This window comes from Phyllobates terribilis, unplaced genomic scaffold, assembly GCF_046119375.1.
Source record: "Phyllobates terribilis strain yellow unplaced genomic scaffold, ASM4611937v1 Scaffold_9__5_contigs__length_417890890, whole genome shotgun sequence".
Classification (NCBI taxonomy): domain Eukaryota; kingdom Metazoa; phylum Chordata; class Amphibia; order Anura; family Dendrobatidae; genus Phyllobates; species Phyllobates terribilis.
The window spans coordinates 118,184,337-118,202,823 of NW_027362769.1; the positions used below are offsets into that span (position 1 = coordinate 118,184,337).

The 18,487-nt window shown below is 46.7% G+C and overlaps 1 protein-coding gene across 1 annotated transcript in view; it reads right to left on the reverse strand.

The window, feature by feature from the left end:
- The window catches only part of NOSTRIN (nitric oxide synthase trafficking), an 84,973-nt gene that overhangs the window by 33,129 nt on the left and 33,357 nt on the right, over positions 1 to 18,487 (reverse strand). Inside the window, exons 4-9 of the mRNA XM_073647004.1 lie at positions 14,013 to 14,075; positions 8,943 to 9,024; positions 6,726 to 6,788; positions 6,545 to 6,649; positions 4,508 to 4,633; positions 2,987 to 3,085 (exon numbers count right to left, since the gene is read on the reverse strand). Coding sequence (XP_073503105.1) covers positions 2,987 to 3,085; positions 4,508 to 4,633; positions 6,545 to 6,649; positions 6,726 to 6,788; positions 8,943 to 9,024; positions 14,013 to 14,075 — 538 coding nt within the window. The remainder of the gene's footprint in view (positions 1 to 2,986; positions 3,086 to 4,507; positions 4,634 to 6,544; positions 6,650 to 6,725; positions 6,789 to 8,942; positions 9,025 to 14,012; positions 14,076 to 18,487) is intronic.

Below are 18,487 nucleotides of genomic sequence, written 5' to 3' on the forward strand. Positions count from 1 at the left end.
GCACTTCAGAGCGCAGGCTGTCCAGCTCGCTAGGAGGCACTGTTTGCATTTTTGTGTCAGCCGTTAATGAAGGAGCAGTGGGTGCTGCGGGCACTGGGGTGGCCCCACCCTTTTAACGCTGGATAGCAGTATCCGATGGTTCCAGGGGCTGCAGACCCTTAATATCCATGTCCTTCAGGGTGTCAAAGGTGGCATCTGGATGATCAAAGGCCCACAACCGTACAGTTCTGCTCTCCTCCTGGGACCTCAACCCCCGGATGAACTGTTCCGTCAGCATTTTATTTTCATTTTGTATGCTGGCTGGACTAACCTGTTTCAGTGCCTGCAGGGCTTCCTGTAAGCGCCAGGCGTAGTCCCGGACACTGTCCTCAGGTTTCTGGACACAGTGGTAGAACCTAATCTTGAGATCTGTCTCAGTGCGGTTTTCAAACACAGTTTGCAGTCTCTTAAAGATGATGGATACTGATTCCTGGTCTGCGGCTGGCCAGGTTTCAACTTCCCACTCTGCGGCACCAGTCAATTGTCCCAGCACAACAGCAGCAGCTCTCTGCTTACCAGTCATAGAATACATGTCCAGTACACCGCATATTTTTCTCTTGAATCCAGACAGGGTGTCTGGTTTGCCATTATACTGGGGAAGTCATTTCACTCCAGGGATATACGGCAGGTCCATGGGTATCAACGGGGTCACGACCCCTGCTGGTGGAGCGGCCGCTCCGGCCTGTGCAGCGCCGGGCGCAGGTTGGGCATCAGGAGCGTTAACCGGTGCTCCAGCGGCTTGCTGGTCGTCGGCCATAGTTGCGCCCCCCTAGTAAACTGTAGCCTACCTTCTTCACTTCTTATCAGGTAGGCAGCAGCTCCGTGGGCGACGGTCTTCTTCCAGGACCTTGCGTCGCTTGCGTCTGATGTCAGAGCGTCCACTGGACTCCTTCCAGGACCTGAAGCTTCCTGGTTCGACGTCAGGGTCGGGGCGTGTCCTGGGCTTCACGCACTTTAGCAGTTAGGCCTCCCAGGTTCCCGTGGTTACGCCCTTCTTCTTCCCACGCTGCAGCGCGATAATGGCAGCGATCTTCACCGCAGTTTAACACACAGTTCAGTTCAATAAAGGCACACAGTACCCGCCAAAGTTTGACGCACCCCTTGGGCCGTGGGGTACCCGGTGCCGGGCCGGTAGATGCTGGGGGTGATATCACGGTGGCTGGCCCGGTCCATGGCCCAGGGTGGTCAACAAAAAGGGGATATTTATAGGGGATTTTTAGTAAGTTCGTGACGCCACCTCTGGAATGCGGCTAACGGGAGCCGCCGCTGTGGAGCAGTCCTCAGGAGCTGGTGTTACGGCAGCAGGGATGGTGTGGCTCTCCACAGGTAGAGCTAGCTCCAGGGCAGTGTAGGGGTAGATGGTGGATGCTGGGGAGAGACGGCAGGACGGTCCCGGAGGAAAGACGGACACTCACACGGGGGATAAGCTTCAGTACCTTTACTGGTGATGATGCAGGCACGGTCCAGGGTACTCTGGGCGAAGGGTGCACTTTTGGACTCTCCCCAGTGAGCGGATGTAGGGCCTCCAGATCCATTGCTTCCTCTTGCTAAGCTTCTGACCTGCCTGGAGCTAGGCTTAGCTTGGTTACTGTCTCTCTCTTGCACCTGCTGACCTGGTGGTAGGGCCTTCTCTTGGAGATCACTCTCCCTGGACGCTGGGGCCTCCGTGACTCCTAGCCCTGGTACTGTAGTCAGCGTTTGGTAAACCTGGGACCTGTAGTCCTCCAGGTGTCCGGTGGTCCCTACTGGGTATAAAGGGACCCCGTAGGTGCGGACCCGGTTTTCGGTATATCTCGGGGTGAGCCTGGTATGCTCCTCTGCCCCCTCGCTACTTCTTCCTTCTCCTCTCGCCTTCGGCCACACTCAGGGCCCTCACTAGGCTTCATCTCGTGCTGTAGGCCTTGGCTCGCCTAAGCACCGCAGCAGCGTGCTGCTCTTCGCTTCTCTCTGAGCATCAGCACGCTCTCTGCTCAACTCTGAGCTCTGTCCCTCTCTGTGTCTGAGCAGGAACTGAACTAACAGCCTAGCTCCACCCTCCCTTTATATATCCCTATCAGGGCTCCCTCTGCTGGTCTGAGGTGGTAGGGTGTAGGTGTGTGAATGTGTGAGGGCCTCTTGTGGAGAAGTCCATCCATGCACCCTTCTGGGTTCTGTGGCACCAGTGCACAGCAGGGCGCCACACAAACATAATCTTTTTTTTTTAGCCAATTTTCCTAAAGAACATTCCCACAGAGAAGAGTTGACAACCCCGCCCACTTGGATAAAAATACAAAATGTATTATATTTCCATACAGGGAAGCGGGAGTCATTTCCCAGGAACCAAGAAATACAGGAACAAAAGAAAAACAATGCTGTATTTAGAAGAACAGCAACATTTACTCCAGGTGAAAATTAAGACATATTTATGGCAAGGGACAAGTCCTCTCTAAGCAACTTTCTGAAGAAGTTATAGTCAGCAGCTAATGCTTCATTCACACAGGGGACGTTGGGTTCTCATTCTTAGGATGGGTGCACAAGACCATTATCTTGACGATTTTTTCTGATCAGAGTTTGATCTGAGTGTGATCAGTTTTTCTCAGAGGTGGAGAAAAAAAAAAGTTTCTCCACCTTCTCCATTATGTCAGCCCATGAAAATTGGACTGCACTCGGATGGAAAATTGGACATGTCACTCACCAATTTTTTGTCATGTGCACAGCTCCATAGAATAACATGGGTACAAGTGCTATCCATGAAAACCCTGGATAGAATTCATCTGATATAATAGATCGTGTGCACGAACCCTTAGGATTAGAGGGATCGCAGCAGCCAAACCCAAGCAATCACATAACTATTTTTTATTGGCAGTGATTGGGTGATAAATGTTGTTTATGGCACAACCGGTTTATATTCAATTAAACAAAATATTGCAAATATATTGTCGTTGTCTGGAAGGCAAAATATACTTACAGCATTGAGCGTCTGTCCATAACTCGATACGTGCTGGTTATACAGAGTTAAGATGTCAGAGAGGATTTGTATTCTTTCCTTTTCAAGGTCTTGAATGTTCTAAAATTCCAAATGAAAAGTAAATATGAAGAATGTATCTCACAAGAAATCAGAATATCAAATACAATAACACAAAGCAAAGACAATAGCAAAGAAGTCTAATAAATAGCAATTTACTTCTTTATCATTGGTTAACCCGTTTTGTAGTTTTATGTTCCCATTAGGTTTTCATTAGATTCTCTGTGTTCTTACATATTATTAGGCAATGTTCACATGTCTAGTTACTTCCATTTTTGGATCTGTTTTAGGATGACAAGAACGAAAATAAAATGTAAAATGAAAGCATCCGCTCATTTGAATGGGCACAAAAATATCCTAAAGTGTCTTCGTTTGACTGTAGTCCAACTGTAATCTGTTTTTTAGCTGGATGAAAAATCGCACTCTGCACACCTTTTTTATCCGGCCAAAAAAACGGATAGTAACAGGATAATCTTTTTTAAACATTAATGTCTATAGGAAACAGATACAGTTTGCTTCCGTTTTTTCTCCATTTTTAATTATTCCAGTTTTTTTTCTTTATACCGGAACCATTCCAAATGTAATGTATGACCACAAGATATGTGAACATGGGACAAGATATCATTGCAGGCCAGGTTATATGGCGACTGGCAGAGGACCAGGTAAGGGAACCATATAATCAATAGGGAACACAAAAATTATGTTGTTTTTTTTTGTTATTCCAAAGTTCGGTTCGGGTACAAGAACTATACCCGAATTAGATCCAGAACCCCATTGAAAACAATGGGGACTCAAACTTTTGCTGGAAAAATCTATCTCTCTCTCCTTCCCCCAGAACTGCGAAAATGGCAACGGACATCAGGGAGAAGTCCGTGTTTGGAGTTTAGCACCGGACACTAACTGTCCAGTACGAAGCCCAAACTTTTAAGTTTGGGTTCGTTCATCTCTATTCTCTAAGTAAGTTTCAGCAAAATCTGCAACAATTGAGATTTATTGTGGTTTTTGACTGCCTTAATGAACTGAATGGGGGAAATTCCGCAACAAATCAGCAAACTTTTCCCCAACATATGTTCACATGCTGTGGATTTCATATCTGCAACACATTTTAATTTCCAGACTTTTTCCTCTGCATGTGGATGAGATTTGGTAGAAAATCTCATCTATTCTGCTACTCTAATATGAAGCAGATTTTCAGCCTGCAAATTTGCAAAGAAAATCTGCAGTTACCACCCGTGTGAATATGTCCACAAATCAAAACAGATTTAAATATATTTCGGAATATATATCGTTAAAAGTTATAATGTTTATTTTGTTTTATAAGATTATTTCTAGAAGTTACTATATTTAACACATGCACATGATAAGCAAATATACTCCAATGTACAACCATTTATAGGGTCTTCGGAAGTTGCAAAATCAATATTGGGTGCGCTGAATAGCTCGGTGCTTGGTGCCAATACTTGCCTTATAACAGTTCTCCAAAGTACTTTCCCATTTAAGCCTAGCTGACTGACCGGTGAGATTTTCTTGGTAATAATCGTCATCTGTTTTCGTCAAGACTGTCGCTGACTTTTTCAGTTTGTTGAGGAGCTGTAGATTAAAGTCAGAAAAGGTTTCTTCTTAACATGTACAGTTAAGCTATAAAGATTTGATAATTTTTACAAAAGTAGGAAACTTTACAGGAATAGAGCTGCTATAGATATCTCCAAAAGTTGTATATTACACCAGCTTGATCACTCTGAATTTAACGGCATTATTCATTGGGTACAGATTATAGGGAGGGTAAAGGGGGCCATTTCTCATTGGTCTTCACCACCTTGGGTCCTCCACCTCCATGTTCTCCAGACCACTTGCAAGACTCTTTCCAAGAAGGCTTTATCTTTGATAGCATTATAAACTGTGCAGTTATTTTAGAAGGAACTTCTCCAAATGTTTTATCCAACGGGTAAACTATTGAATCAGCTCTAATTGGCCACCTACAATAAGTCAATCATAGTATACTTTTCTCTATACCAAAACATTAATTAATCCATGCAAATTTACAGAAAACAGGGATTGTTTCCAGGATAATAAGAATTGAACTTGGAATAGTCAAACTCTAATTTCTCCCAAAATGCAAGAATTGCTCAGACTGTCCTCAAATAAAGTTGATCATTGGTGGATCCCACAAAAGTTACTTGGAGTTCCCAAGGGGTAAGGTTTCTCCTTGTGGAGAATAACTAGTCAGGTCTGATCCCAGTCTTAGCCTCTCACCTAGCCAAATCAGATCTCATACTTTGCACTGATGAGGGGCAATAATAACCCAAAACACCATATCTGCAAATTGGGATTCTGGTTTGTCTTTTATCTTAAGTCACATTGCAAGGCTCATTAAAGGGTCTATATTGACTTGTAGAATTTCTACTTCCAATAGGTGGCGCTATAGAGTTTAAGTCCTCTTCCTCTCTGAAGAGACAATTTGCATAGAGGATTTACCTACAAAAATCTAAATTGTAAGAATAATTTAAGGGATGTTCTGACCAAAGACCTGTGTGATACACCCCATAATAATGGTCTCGTGAAACATACAGTCGGATTCCCACCTAATAGACATCTACATTAAAACCACAGAAAGGTGAAAGATGAAGTATATGACACTGAATATCTCATTGCAATAGCATCTGTCAAAGGGGGAGAAATATTTGGCAGCAAATAAACACTCCATTCCTTGAAGTTGATGTGTTACAAGCAGGAAATATGAGCAAAGGTAAGGATCTGAGTGACCAGTGCCAAATGGTAATGGCTAGATAAATGGGACAGAACTTGGCAGATTTTGTGGGGTGTTCCCAGAATGTTGTAAGTACCTACCAAAAGTGGTCCAAGAAAGGACAACAGGTGAACTGGTGACATCAATGATGTGTGTGGGGAGTAAAGGGTCAGCCATCTAGCCTTATCCCATAGTCATTGGAGCATAAATCTTCTGGAGTCCATGCCTTGATGGGTCAGAGCAATTCTGGCTGTACAAGTTGGACCTACACACTATTAGGCAGGTGGTGTAATGTTATGGCTGATCGGTGTATAATATTTATCTTTTTTTTAATGCTAGTGTCTATGTTGAGATTCCCCTTTAAGAGCCAATAAATAATTAGCAGATTGTATGCCGAACTTTTAAAAATGGCGCTCTAAAAGTCAGCAGGACACTATCAAGTTCTTAAATATAGATAATAGAGTTGAGTAAAAAAGATTCGTAGGACCCTGGTCCAACGACCAGGTCAGTAGTGAGTATCCACTCTACAAGAGCACTGCCAACCTCCTACTACCCGTGGCATCTTCTGATTGACGTCTACTAATCAGAAGATGCACAGGAAGCATAAGTAGGAGGCTCTGGCCTGGTGGCAAAGGACTATCGACATGGCTGCTGGATTCAATAAAGATGAAGTCTTGGGTTCCCATCCCGCAAGTTTTTTACACTTGTTTTATGGATATCCTATAAACCTAGAAAATGATAGACCATATATCCACCTTCTGCTTGTCCTTCTCCATCACCGTTTCTTTTGCATTTTCATTTTCCACTTGATGAAAAAGCGATTCATGTTTTCTGGTATGATCCGTTAGCTTCTTCTTTATCTGTAAAACAGTTGTATATGATCATTCTCCAGCGCGGCAGCTGGGGACTTCTCTCCCTCAGTAATAGAGACCTTACCTTTATTTGTTGTCTCCAGTTGCTTAACACAATGCTTGCCATCTTGTCCACTCCATTATCTAGCTTATAGGCGAGAGGAAACTCATTATTATTGTGTCCATTTATTCTTCACGCTGTCAACTGCGGCTGTGACTACATGTGGAAATCTCGCTGATTATGACATATTACACCTACTGCCGCAGTGTGATGAATGCAATAAGCGGTCTGTCCCTCGGTAATGCTACACCATGTTTCACTGCGGGGATTTACACTGGAATCAATATAAACTCTGTTTTGTCATCTACCATCAGAACAAACTTTTTTCTCAGTTCGAATAAGCGTGAATGTCCATTTAAAGCAGAACTTCCATGAAAGTTTTTATCTTCTTAATATATTGCAATCGTCATATTAAATAGCACTGTGCACTTATAATTGCTCATTTTGCCTTTCTACCCAGCTAATTCTTCTGTTTTCCATTAAGTCTATGACATCACGTGATTAAAAACTGACTATATGAATCCTTCTAAGCTATATGTAGAAACAGGAGGTCAATTTTTCCTGCGTGAGTCATCCCTGGCAGTAGGGAGGAGGGAGCAGCTGGATCAGAAGGTGAAGAGGGGAATGACTTATGCAGGAACAAGAGACTTCCTGTTTATAGGCAGAGTAGAGAAAAGAGAAGAATTAATTGGGTAGAAAGGCAAAATGAGCAATTGTAAGTACACAGTGCTGTATAATATGATGATTGCAATATATTAAGAGGATAAAAACTTTGATGAGAGGAGGAGTGCTTCTTTAAATAGGTAGAAGGGAATAAAAAACAGCTCTCTGGTGATGGCTTACTTCTCATGTATCAGGCATCTTAATATTAAATATGTTCTATCCTATTCTTTTCCCAATATTTGCTATTGGAGCGAGATTTAGGTGGTCCTATAGTCCTATACCCATTTAAATGAATCTGTCAGCAGATGTTGCTATGTAGTCTGAGAGCAGCATATTATAGGAGCAGAGACTCTGATTCCAATGATGTGTCACTTACTAGGATGTGTGTTGTGTCAATAAAATAAAAGAAAGTGTTTTATCAGCAGGATATTAGTACTACCGGACTAGGTGTCTCTTGTCTTCTCGTAATCTGTTTCGTGTAACCATGCTCCCACCATTGATTAGCAGCTTTCTGCCTATGTACAGTGTACACAGAAAGCTGCTAATCAGTGGTGTGAGCGGGGAGATACAGGGCGCAGTATTCAGAGATCTGCTACATCTGCAGCTAAGAAAACAGTGATTATATCAAAATGACAGAATTCAGACCAGCAAGTGACATATCACTGGAATCAGTGTCTCAGTCCCTACACCATGCTGCTCTCAGATTACATAGAAAAAATCTGCTGGTGGAGTCCCTTTACATTTAGTGTAGGCTCATTAGGACAGGGATGAACATACAATAAATGCAACCTGTGGAGTAGGTAAGGGGGCCCATTGCCACTTCTGAAAGTCTATGAGACTGCCTGTAAAGAACTGTGCTAATGAATTTTATAGCTCAATATTGTGGACACTCTATGATGAAATTTTGGAGAGCTAGGTCCGATATTCTTAAGAAGCCACGCCTACGGCACTTTCCTTATGCACAAAGGGTCAGTCTGCCTCTATCTATACGCCTCTGCTGGCAGGCAGATGACTGCCCAGGAGGTATCCATATGTTCTGAACATATTCTTATGTCTAGGAAAATGTAGCTTCATTAAAACACCTTTAAAAAGTTATTCCCATAAATTGATATTGTCGGATAGTGCTTGTAAATACAATCAATTTGTAATTTACTGTTCATTAAAATTATCAGCCGTCCTTGAGATATTAACACTTTTCTTTTGTTTACAGCTCATTGCCTAGAAGACCGACCACTACTGCTGCTAGACAACAGACCAAATGCTGTGCTTACAAGTGCTTTCTAACTGAGCTTGTAAGCACTGTTTTGAAGTTGGCCAGGATCACTGGAGCACGCTGCAAAACCAGACACAATTCATGGGCAGACATGATTCTATATATATGAAAAACACAAAAATCTTATTTCTGGCCAACCCATACAAACTAAATAAGATACATTCTTGTAGTGTTTCTTGCCTTCCATTTAACAAAAAAAAAAAGTTGTCACCCAGGAAGGATTATAAAGAATGATATCCTGACTGCTAAGAGTAAAGAACACACAATAAGCACCATAAATGCAGTAAATACAGGCTACTGTTTACCTTTTTCCTCTTCTTGTCGTGATCGTCCAGGACTTGATTTGTTGGTTTTATGGCTTCTTGGACGATTGCGGTGCCAAGTTTTCTATCCAATGAAGAGAAGGCAGATAGGGTTATGAGGCCGTTAAACTGGATAAACGGCCGGTAGAATTTTTTTTGTGCAATAACAATAAACTCTTTTTTTTCTAACCTTCACATTTCAAATCTATATAAAGTGCAGAGAACTGAGGTTTCTATCACGTCTTATAGTACAGTCCAGGGGTGGACAATTGATTTTACTGAGAGGCCACATGAGAGACCGTGACTGTTGTGGATGCCGAACCAATAGGCAAAAATTAATTCTGATCAATAATTAATGTGGCGCCCCTGAGGGTTCGACCGCCACAGGGAGGCTGCACTTCTTTACTGGGGTGTGGAATCTTTCCTCCGGGGTAAGAACGGTGCAATGGTCAGGACCCCACTTCCACATCCAACACCACACTTCTCCCACCAGAGGGGGCTAATAGGCACTATAGTGCTGCCCCTACTGGAAGTTGGGAGACTGGGAAACCAAGAGATAGGGGGAACCAATTAGTGGGTGAGGGTGGAGGACTCACATTTAGTGACACTTAATATTTGATATTTAATAAACAGCCATCTTGGCTCTTGGTTCTTTGATTGTGATCTCCCTCCCTGAACGTGGATCCTGTGTGGACCTGCAGTGGATGGAGACACGGCCCTCGTGCCCTGGCCTCGGGTCGAGGGGCAGGTTGCAGATAACGTACAGTGCCGGCAAAAAAAATCTTTACACTTGCGCAGCAAAAAAAAACTTTACATATAAAATCCACATCATAATTTCACTTTTTAAAAGTGTACCCAATGGGGGAGATAATAAAAAACTGTCTAATATTAAAGCTGGCTTTGTTGCAAATATCAACCAATCAATGCTCAGTTTTCACTTCTTTGGTCAAGCGAAAGCTGCACTCTCATTGGTTGCTATGTGCAGCTCAGCCAGTTTTGCTATTAGGCAGACTTTTATTATCTTCCTCAGTTTTATATTATCTCCCACAATGGGTCGAAAGAAGCTTAAAATGGAAGAGAAATACCGTGCCTTGACTCTGCTCGAGAAGGGGGATTCGGTGATTGCTGTAGCTAGAGATCTGGGAGTGTCAAGAGAAGCAATTTTCAACTGAAGCGGTTGGCGGCATCATTGCCTCCTCGGATGGTACCACAGAGAAAGTCAGGCTCTGGCGCACCTAAGAAGACTTCACCAAGGACTGATAAGCTTCTGGAGCGTGAAGTGATGTCACATCCTTCTATAACTGCCGTTGAAATAAAAAATAAGTACCCTATGCTCCTCCAGAACATCGCAACTAGGACAATTCGTCACCGCCTGCAGAAGGACCTGGGTCTACCAAGTTGCCGTGCCGCAAAGAAGCCCCTGCTCACAGCAGCAATGAAGAAGAAACGGCTTGCCTTTTGTAAGAAATATCACGATTGGACATCTGAAGAGTGGAAGAAAGTGATGTTTAGTGATGAGAGCACTTTCAGGCTGGTCAGGGGAGGCTCAAAGGTTGTGCGTCGTCCGAGTACAGTGTCACGTTATGACCCAAAATATACAGTTAAGACTGTTAAACACCCTGACAGTGTGATGGTGTGGGGTGCATTCAGTGGAAGCATGGGCAGGGCAGGTTTGTACTTCCTTCCCAAGATTATAACTATGAAAGCAAGCAATTATATTACTGTTTTGGAAGAACACCTGCTTACTTTTTGGGTCATACATCAGTGTGATTACTTTATGCATGATGGAGCCCCTGTCCACAAAGCCAAGGCCGTGAGAAAGTTTCTCAGCGACCATAACATTAACATTTTAGAGTGGCCAGGTAATTCCCCTGACCTTAACCCCATAGAAAATGCCTGGAATTTAATGAAAAACAAGGTTCAAGAGACACGACCCAGCAACATCAACAATCTAAAGGAGGTGCTGAAGACACTGTGGGTAAACATGGACTCCACATACTTAGCCAGCCTTGCTGAGTCCATGCCTAAACGACTGCAGATGGTGATAAAATGTAAGGGTGACATGACAAAATACTAATTGTAATAAAATATCCACAATAAAACACTTGAATCCACTTGAATATTAAGATTTTGTGGTTTCATTGAACTTGTAAAGATTTTTTTTGCCGGCACTGTATGTCCCAACCCGGTCAAGGACCATGACCAAGAAGGCCCGGAGCTTAAGAGTGTAGCTCCACGGCAAATGGATCCCAGGGGGATGCAGACGGAGCAGTGTACGACACCTGTCCTCGCTATTCTGGCCAAGTCAGAGGGATTCCGGCTGCAAGAGGGGTACCGGCCCCCGACACCTGACCTTGCTACTCTACGTCATGGTCAGGGAAGCCCGGTAGGCCCTGAGGATCCCACCGGGTAACGGAAGGAGCGGAGCTGCGACCCGTACCCTTTTTCTGAGCGAAGTCCAGAGGGAGACCCGGCCTATCTACACACACACAGACAGGAAAGGACTCGGTCTGAAGTCTAGGAACACTCTGGTGCGGGGTCCTGATTAAGCACTTGAATTACTCAGAGGTTGTCGGACCCCCGTCCCTGGTGACCGCAGAACTTCTTGAGGAGCAGGGAGAAGCCTTGCAGCTGTACTCTCCACCGTGAGTAAAAACCCTGGAAGTCAACCCCTATGGCCTCCGGACTCTTTATTTCTGCACTGCACCGCACCACGCAGCACCAGATCTCCTACACTACGACTCCCTCCATCCTTGTCTCTGCCCTGAGGCCCTGCTCCACCTGTGGGGAATAGTATCAACGTCGGCTGCCACAACATCCCGCATCAGAGGACTGCAGCAGCGCTGGTGGCCTTCACCAGGTACCATAGGTGGCGTAGTCGATAGCAACCACTCAACCCTGATAGCCCATTTCACTTTTTTAAATGTGACGGCCCTGGGCACGGAACGGGTCCAGGCCACGACTGCTTCCCCCCAACATCTGACCCGGCTCCGAGTACCCCCATCTTCCCAGGGTAGGGCTGTGAGCATCACATTAATATATTAATTATAATTATAAATTAATATTAATTGTATAGCCTGATTTTGAGCGGAATTAAGTATACTGACACCCCCTATATACAGCATGAGTTCACACATAGCCTCCTATATACAGTATGAGACCCCTATATACAGTATGAGATCCCACATAGCCCCTTATATACAGTATGAGACCCCACATAGTTCCTCTATACACAGTATGAGCCCCCACATAGTCCCTATATACAATATGAACACCCACATAGTTCTCTATATATAGTATGAGACCCTACATAGCTCCCCTATATATAGTTGGAGTCCCCACATAGCTCCCCTATACACAGTACGAGCCCCCACATAGCCCCTATATACAATATGAACACCCACATAGTTCTCTATATATAGTATGAGATTCTACATAGCTCCATTATATACAGTATGAGACCCCACATAGCACCCTATATACAGTAAAACCCCATATAGCTTCCCTATATATAGTATGAGAACTCGCATAGTTCCCTATATACAGTATGAGCCCTCACACAGCACCTCTATATACAGTATGAACCTCCACATAGCCCCTATATCTAGTATGAGATCCTACATAGCTCCCCTATATACATTATGAGCCACCACATAGTTCCTTATATATAGTATGAGTAGACCCATATACAGTATGAGCCCCCACATAGCCTCTTATATACACTGAGACCCCACATAGTTCCCTATATAAAGTATACACCCTCACACAGCACCCCTATATACAGAATAAGCCCCCACATAGCCTCTTATATACACTGAGACCTCACATAGTTCCCTATATAAAGTATAAGCCCTCACACAGCACCCCTATATACAGTATGAGACCCTACATAGCTCCCCTATATATTCTGAGACCTCACATAGTTCCCTATATACAGTATGATTCACCACATATTCCTCCAATATACAAGATGAGCCCCACATATCCCCCACACATATCTCATCCTGAGGATACAGATAGCAGTGACATCGGGCAGTGGAGGACGGCCACATGGTGCGGTCTGTGGACTACTGTTTTCAGCCCTTCAGAAGTCTTGGTCTGCGGGCAGGACTGAAACAGCCAGAAGAGAGGATGTGGCCCACGGACCCCACTTTGCCCAGGTCTGGTCCGGTCTCACCAGACCTCCAATCCCCAAGCCGAGAATGGGTGGTCCTGGACCCTCTGAAAATTGGCTGTAGCCTCTCAGTCTCAATGCACAGTTGTGACACAGGACTGGCCAACTATACTCAAATGGCTCAAGGATGATTTCAGCTGCTCTCTGCAGCCAGGCCAACTACACAGAGGCGCTACACACTATGCAAAGGGACAAAACAAAGCTTTTTTAAAATCTATTTTATATTTATTCACCTTTTTGTTTTTTGCTCTTTTATGTTCATCATTATTTGCAAAGTTTAAGATTTCCAAATGTTTTCACCTGATTCATTAAATTTCGCCATTTTAAAAAGTAAAAAAAAAAAATATCCTCCAGTCCCCCTACCCCGGAGTGATTTTTTTTTGTACGCCAGGAAATTTTGTTGCTATTTTTGCAACATTTTGTAAAACGTGTGACTTTTTAGTGCAGAGATTCGCAAAAAAGTCAAAGAGGAAAAATAAAGACAAGTCTAATTTGGGGAAAATTCATGAATTGTGTGCACCATTTTGAAGGATTTGGTGCAAAAAAAAACCAACAACAATGAATACCACAATTTAAAAAAGAAAAGTGACTTTAAAAAAAACATAACTGATGAATCGGGGGCCCATGTCTTTAAAATTGACAGCATAATTCCTTGGATGCTATAGAAATATTTTATTCACGCTGTTTCAATGTTTGTAGGAGGAGAAATGACGCAGGATGTGACAGAGAATACGGCACAGGCTGCCATATAGTGTTCAATATGGTTTCATATGACATATTTTTTTGTGCCTGGTAATGCACACAGTGTGTCCAACCCTACCAATGCTAATATGATGGATGGATATCACTCATACACAATATATATAATACGCAGAATTGGAGACACATTGTGCACTTACCTATGGACTTCAGCTTTGGCCTTCATTTCTTCAGAAGCACAAGCCCAGGCGGTATTAATGCAACTGGATATACAAAGAAAACATCACATAGATTATAAAAAACACCATATGGTCTATGGAATCCAATTAAATCTACATTCTGTAATAATGATACCATATTATCTTCCAGAACCGTAACTACTAGGCTTGTAAAAGGGTTGAAAATAGGTTAGCCACTCTGTTATTTGAACCCCCATTTATACCTGCTGAACTGTTCAGGACTGTGCTGATGCCATGGTAATATTTGTTGTTCCATGTAACGCAATGTTTTATACTATGCAATACGTTTATACTCCATGTATGCTGCGGCAATTGTGCAACCAATCCAGTGAAGAGCCGCATGTGTGATGTGACGGATTGCTGACATGTGCAACAATACATTTTGCATTAGATCTGACCCAGTAATAATGACGCGCCCCCTGGGCCATATTCTTTAGGGGAATATCCGGAGCCGGATCGGATGGGAGTTGTAGTCTTCCGAGTGGCTGTGACCCGGTACGTGCCCAGGGTGTCAAGCTCAGAGTATGTGGCAGTCCTACAGATGTTATAAAGTTCTTTATGTCGACTACGCCACCCGTTGTATTGCGGTCACTACGGCCGCCGCTGCAGCAGGGTCCGCTGAGGCTGATGGTGTTGGTGCAGCTTTTGGTAGTATAACCCCCAACGGGTGGGGTATAGCCTCAGGGGGTCAGGTGCAGAGGATGGGGGTTGTGGTGGTGCAGCATAGATGTTAAGTGAAGACAGAGTCGGGTTGTGCAGTTTAGGGTATTTACTCACTTCTGATGTTCCGGTCACTCCAGCTTCAAGTGACCACCCGAGCCGTGCTGCGTCCACCAGGTCCTGGATTCAGCAAACCCCCAAACAAGTCCGGAGCGTGACCCTGAGCTCTCCTTCTGTCCTTTCCTCTGGCCGTCCCCACTAGTGATCCACCTAGGTCCAGCTCCCTCGGGCCTTCTGTTGGGAGACCCTTGGCCTTGGGTTCCCTGACCCTCCACGTGGTATGCCTTCGGGGTGGATGTGGTGGGTGGCCGTGGCAGACGCTGCCCACGGCCTCCGGTCTCTGGCTAGGGTGTGCTTTTGCCCCCACCAGTTTGGGATCCGGTACCCTATTGCCGACTCTTCACCCGGGGATTGAATTTGGGTTCTCAGAGTCCTTGCTTTTTCCCTCTCTGGGTCTTTCCTTCTCTGCTCCACTCTCTCTCTGCAGGCTCATCTGGACCTCTGCTTCTTACTCTGACAGACTGACTCCTCTGCAAAGACTGACCCTGATCTTTGATGGTGCCCACCTTATATACACCCTCTATGTGTGAGCTCAGGTGACCAGCACCCAATGAGCTCCTATCTTTACCCAGGCTGCTCCCCCTATCTGCCCCTACACTACTTGGGATGTACCACCCCCCTCCCACTCCAGCCAGGAACAGACTCGGTCGTACCTGCACATTTCTAAGTGGGAGTACCGTCGGCCTGCCCCTCGGAAATGGGATGTGTGTAGTGCATGCAGCCTACCGAGCTCAGGTCCACACTCCATCCTTACCCGGGAGTGGAATATCACACCTCTGGGTTGAGGTGCAATACCCCTGTAGCAGCCGAATCCTCAGGGTGCTACATTCCCCCCTGGTAAATCACAGCACGTCCTCGGGCTGTAAGAACAAAACACCACAAAACATACAAATTTTTTTCATATAAACAACATAATAAAAACATATAAAACAACATATATTAGCAGCATCATAAAACTTTTCATATAAAACATTCTCGTCGCCTCTGGCTCCTCCTCCGGTCACTGTGCAACGTGTGACCGGGTAAAGTGCGACAGTCTTTTCTTGAAAAATGGTTTTCCTATAAAACCGGTAGGGGGCGCTTTAGGAAGCGCAACTATTTACAAAAGGGAAGGTGGCCGCTCTCAGTCCTCGGCCAGGTATAAGGGAGGAATGACCGCTCTCAGTCCTCGGTCAGTGGGATTTAAGGGTTAAACGGGTAAACAGTTCACACTTGCTGGTCCCAACGGGGACTATGATAGCAGCAGTAACAGTTCACGGTGCCCCGACGGGCAACTATATACAGCTTCTGCTTCGCTGTACTTAACGACGACGTCCTCCTGCTCTTTCTTTATGGTTTCCTTTAGCTTCAGACCCGTCCGGGTCCTCTTGTTCTTCCTCCTCACACCGCAGCTCTTCCTCCGTCAGGCGATGCACATGGAGGGCGTAGGGTCCTTTGGCACACTTGTGCCGGGTGAAGGTGACCTCGTCCCCGATGTAAAGGTCACGACCTCTGTGTCCCTCCGGTAGGTGGGACTCAACGTCTCTCCTGGTCACGAAGACGTCGCCTAGGGTGCGGTGGTCTCGGATGAAGCCCCACCCATGCTGCATGTTAAACTTGATCACAGTCCCGGTGGTGCGGGGACTATGCGCTGCACGGGGGTCTCTCCTGGCCCGGCTCTTCTGCTCCGCACTCCTTATTTGAGCTTGCTGTTCCCGGACCCGCCTCTCTCTCCGCTCCCTCTCGAAGACCTCGAGCTGTTGGCGGCAGCACTCAGCACGCTCCGCTGCAGCTGCCCGAGTCTCCTGAGTGAACCCCATGAGGTCTTCTCCGGTGGGGTCCCACTCAAACTGGGTCTCTTCTAGCGGGGGCGAGATCCTCTTTACGGGCTTTGGAGCCGGGATCAGGGGTGCACACATGGCCCCAGCCTTCCTCTGCCGTTCCAGTTCATGATATTCCTGGGGCCAGATGAAAGGCTGCCCATCTGGGCACGTGTGTTGGGTAAACAGGTCCTCTCCCAGATGCGGCACTCTTGGTCTTATGGGCGCGGTGGTGTTAGCGCCCGGGTTGCCCGGGCCTTGCGGCCAGGCCTGGGGTATCTGGAAGGTGAAGGGCACCGTAAGGACGGCGGCGCCCTGGGCTACTTGGCCCTGCGACCAGGCCGGGGGCTCCGCGGAGGTAGGGGGCGCTGTTGGTATTGCGGCGCCCGGGGGTACTAGGCCTTGCGACCAGGCTGGTGGTACTTCCTGCTTGGTCACGCTCGGGGTCGAGGCGTGTGACGTCACAGGGGTCGCGGCTCCCGTTTGAGGCCTAGTCTGCGGCGGTGACGTTGCAGCGACGGGCACGGCAGGATAGACTTCGGGCTCTGCGACGGGGAGCTGGGGCAGGTACGCGGTTTCCCGGTTTGGGGTATAGACGTCCCCTTTACCTGCCTCCACTCGTTCGGCTCCCTTCTCGGCGCCGTCTCCGGCCTTCAGTCCTCCTGCGCCATCCTCAGAGGCGATCTGTCTCCTCGTCTCGGGTGGCGTGCTCCGCTGACGAGTCTCGGTCTGCTGGGCCATCTCACGGCTCCACTCCGCCAACGTCTCTCGCTGCACCCGGGCCATCCTCCTTGCGAGGCCCTCCAGAGCGGTCTGTGCACACTCCCGGTCTCGGGGGAGCTGTGCTAGGACCTCCACTAGGCCTAGTGGGGTCGTTGTTTCCAGCAGGCTCCTGACCAACGGGTCGGTGCTGCTCTGCTCTCCTACAGTTGTCTCCAGCAGGCTCCTGGCCAGCGGGCCGGTGCTGCTCTGCTCTCCCTCCTCTGTTTCTAGCAGGCTCCTGGCCAACGGGCCGGTGCTGCTCTGCTTTCTCGCCATCTCCGGGTAAGCTCCTCCGATACTCTTCTCCAGGCTTCTTGCCTCCGGGTGCGCTCGCTCCAGACTGCTCCAAGCGACACCCATCTTTGTTCTCTTCTTCTCAGTCCTCCCACTTCGAGGGCGGTCCCGGGACCACTTGGTGACTGTCAGCTCCAGGGGCTGTTCTTTCACGCTGACAGACACCTCTAGCATCACAGTCTCTGTTGGTGGGGGCGGTTTCCACTTTTGGCGCCATTTTCGGTCCTGGCCCACGATGTGAGGTGGCCTCTCGCCACCCTCTGGCACGCCCATAATGGCGTCCGCTCTTCCAAGGCGGGAAACCTTCAGAAATGGCAGGAATCATCTCCCAGTGGCGGGAAACTCTGCAGATGGCGGGAAAAAGCTGTTAATGGCGGACAACCGGCGGGAATCGACCTGTGATGGAGTCCGATGGCGGGGACCCTCCGGAACCGGCAGGAGACTTCTTTTTGAGGTAATTTCGTTCTTTTCTTCAGGCACGCAGTACCCGGTTGTTGTGGGCACGTAATCCTGCCGACTACGCCAAAGTTGACGCGCCCCCTGGGCCATATTCTTTAGGGGAATATCCGGAGCCGGATCGGATGGGAGTTGTAGTCTTCCGAGTGGCTGTGACCCGGTCCGTGCCCAGGGTGTCAAGCTCAGAGTATGTGGCAGTCCTACAGATGTTATAAAGTTCTTTATGTCGACTACGCCACCCGTTGTATTGCGGTCACTACGGCCGCCGCTGCAGCAGGGTCCGCTGAGGCTGATGGTGTTGGTGCAGCTTTTGGTAGTATAACCCCCAACGGGTGGGGTATAGCC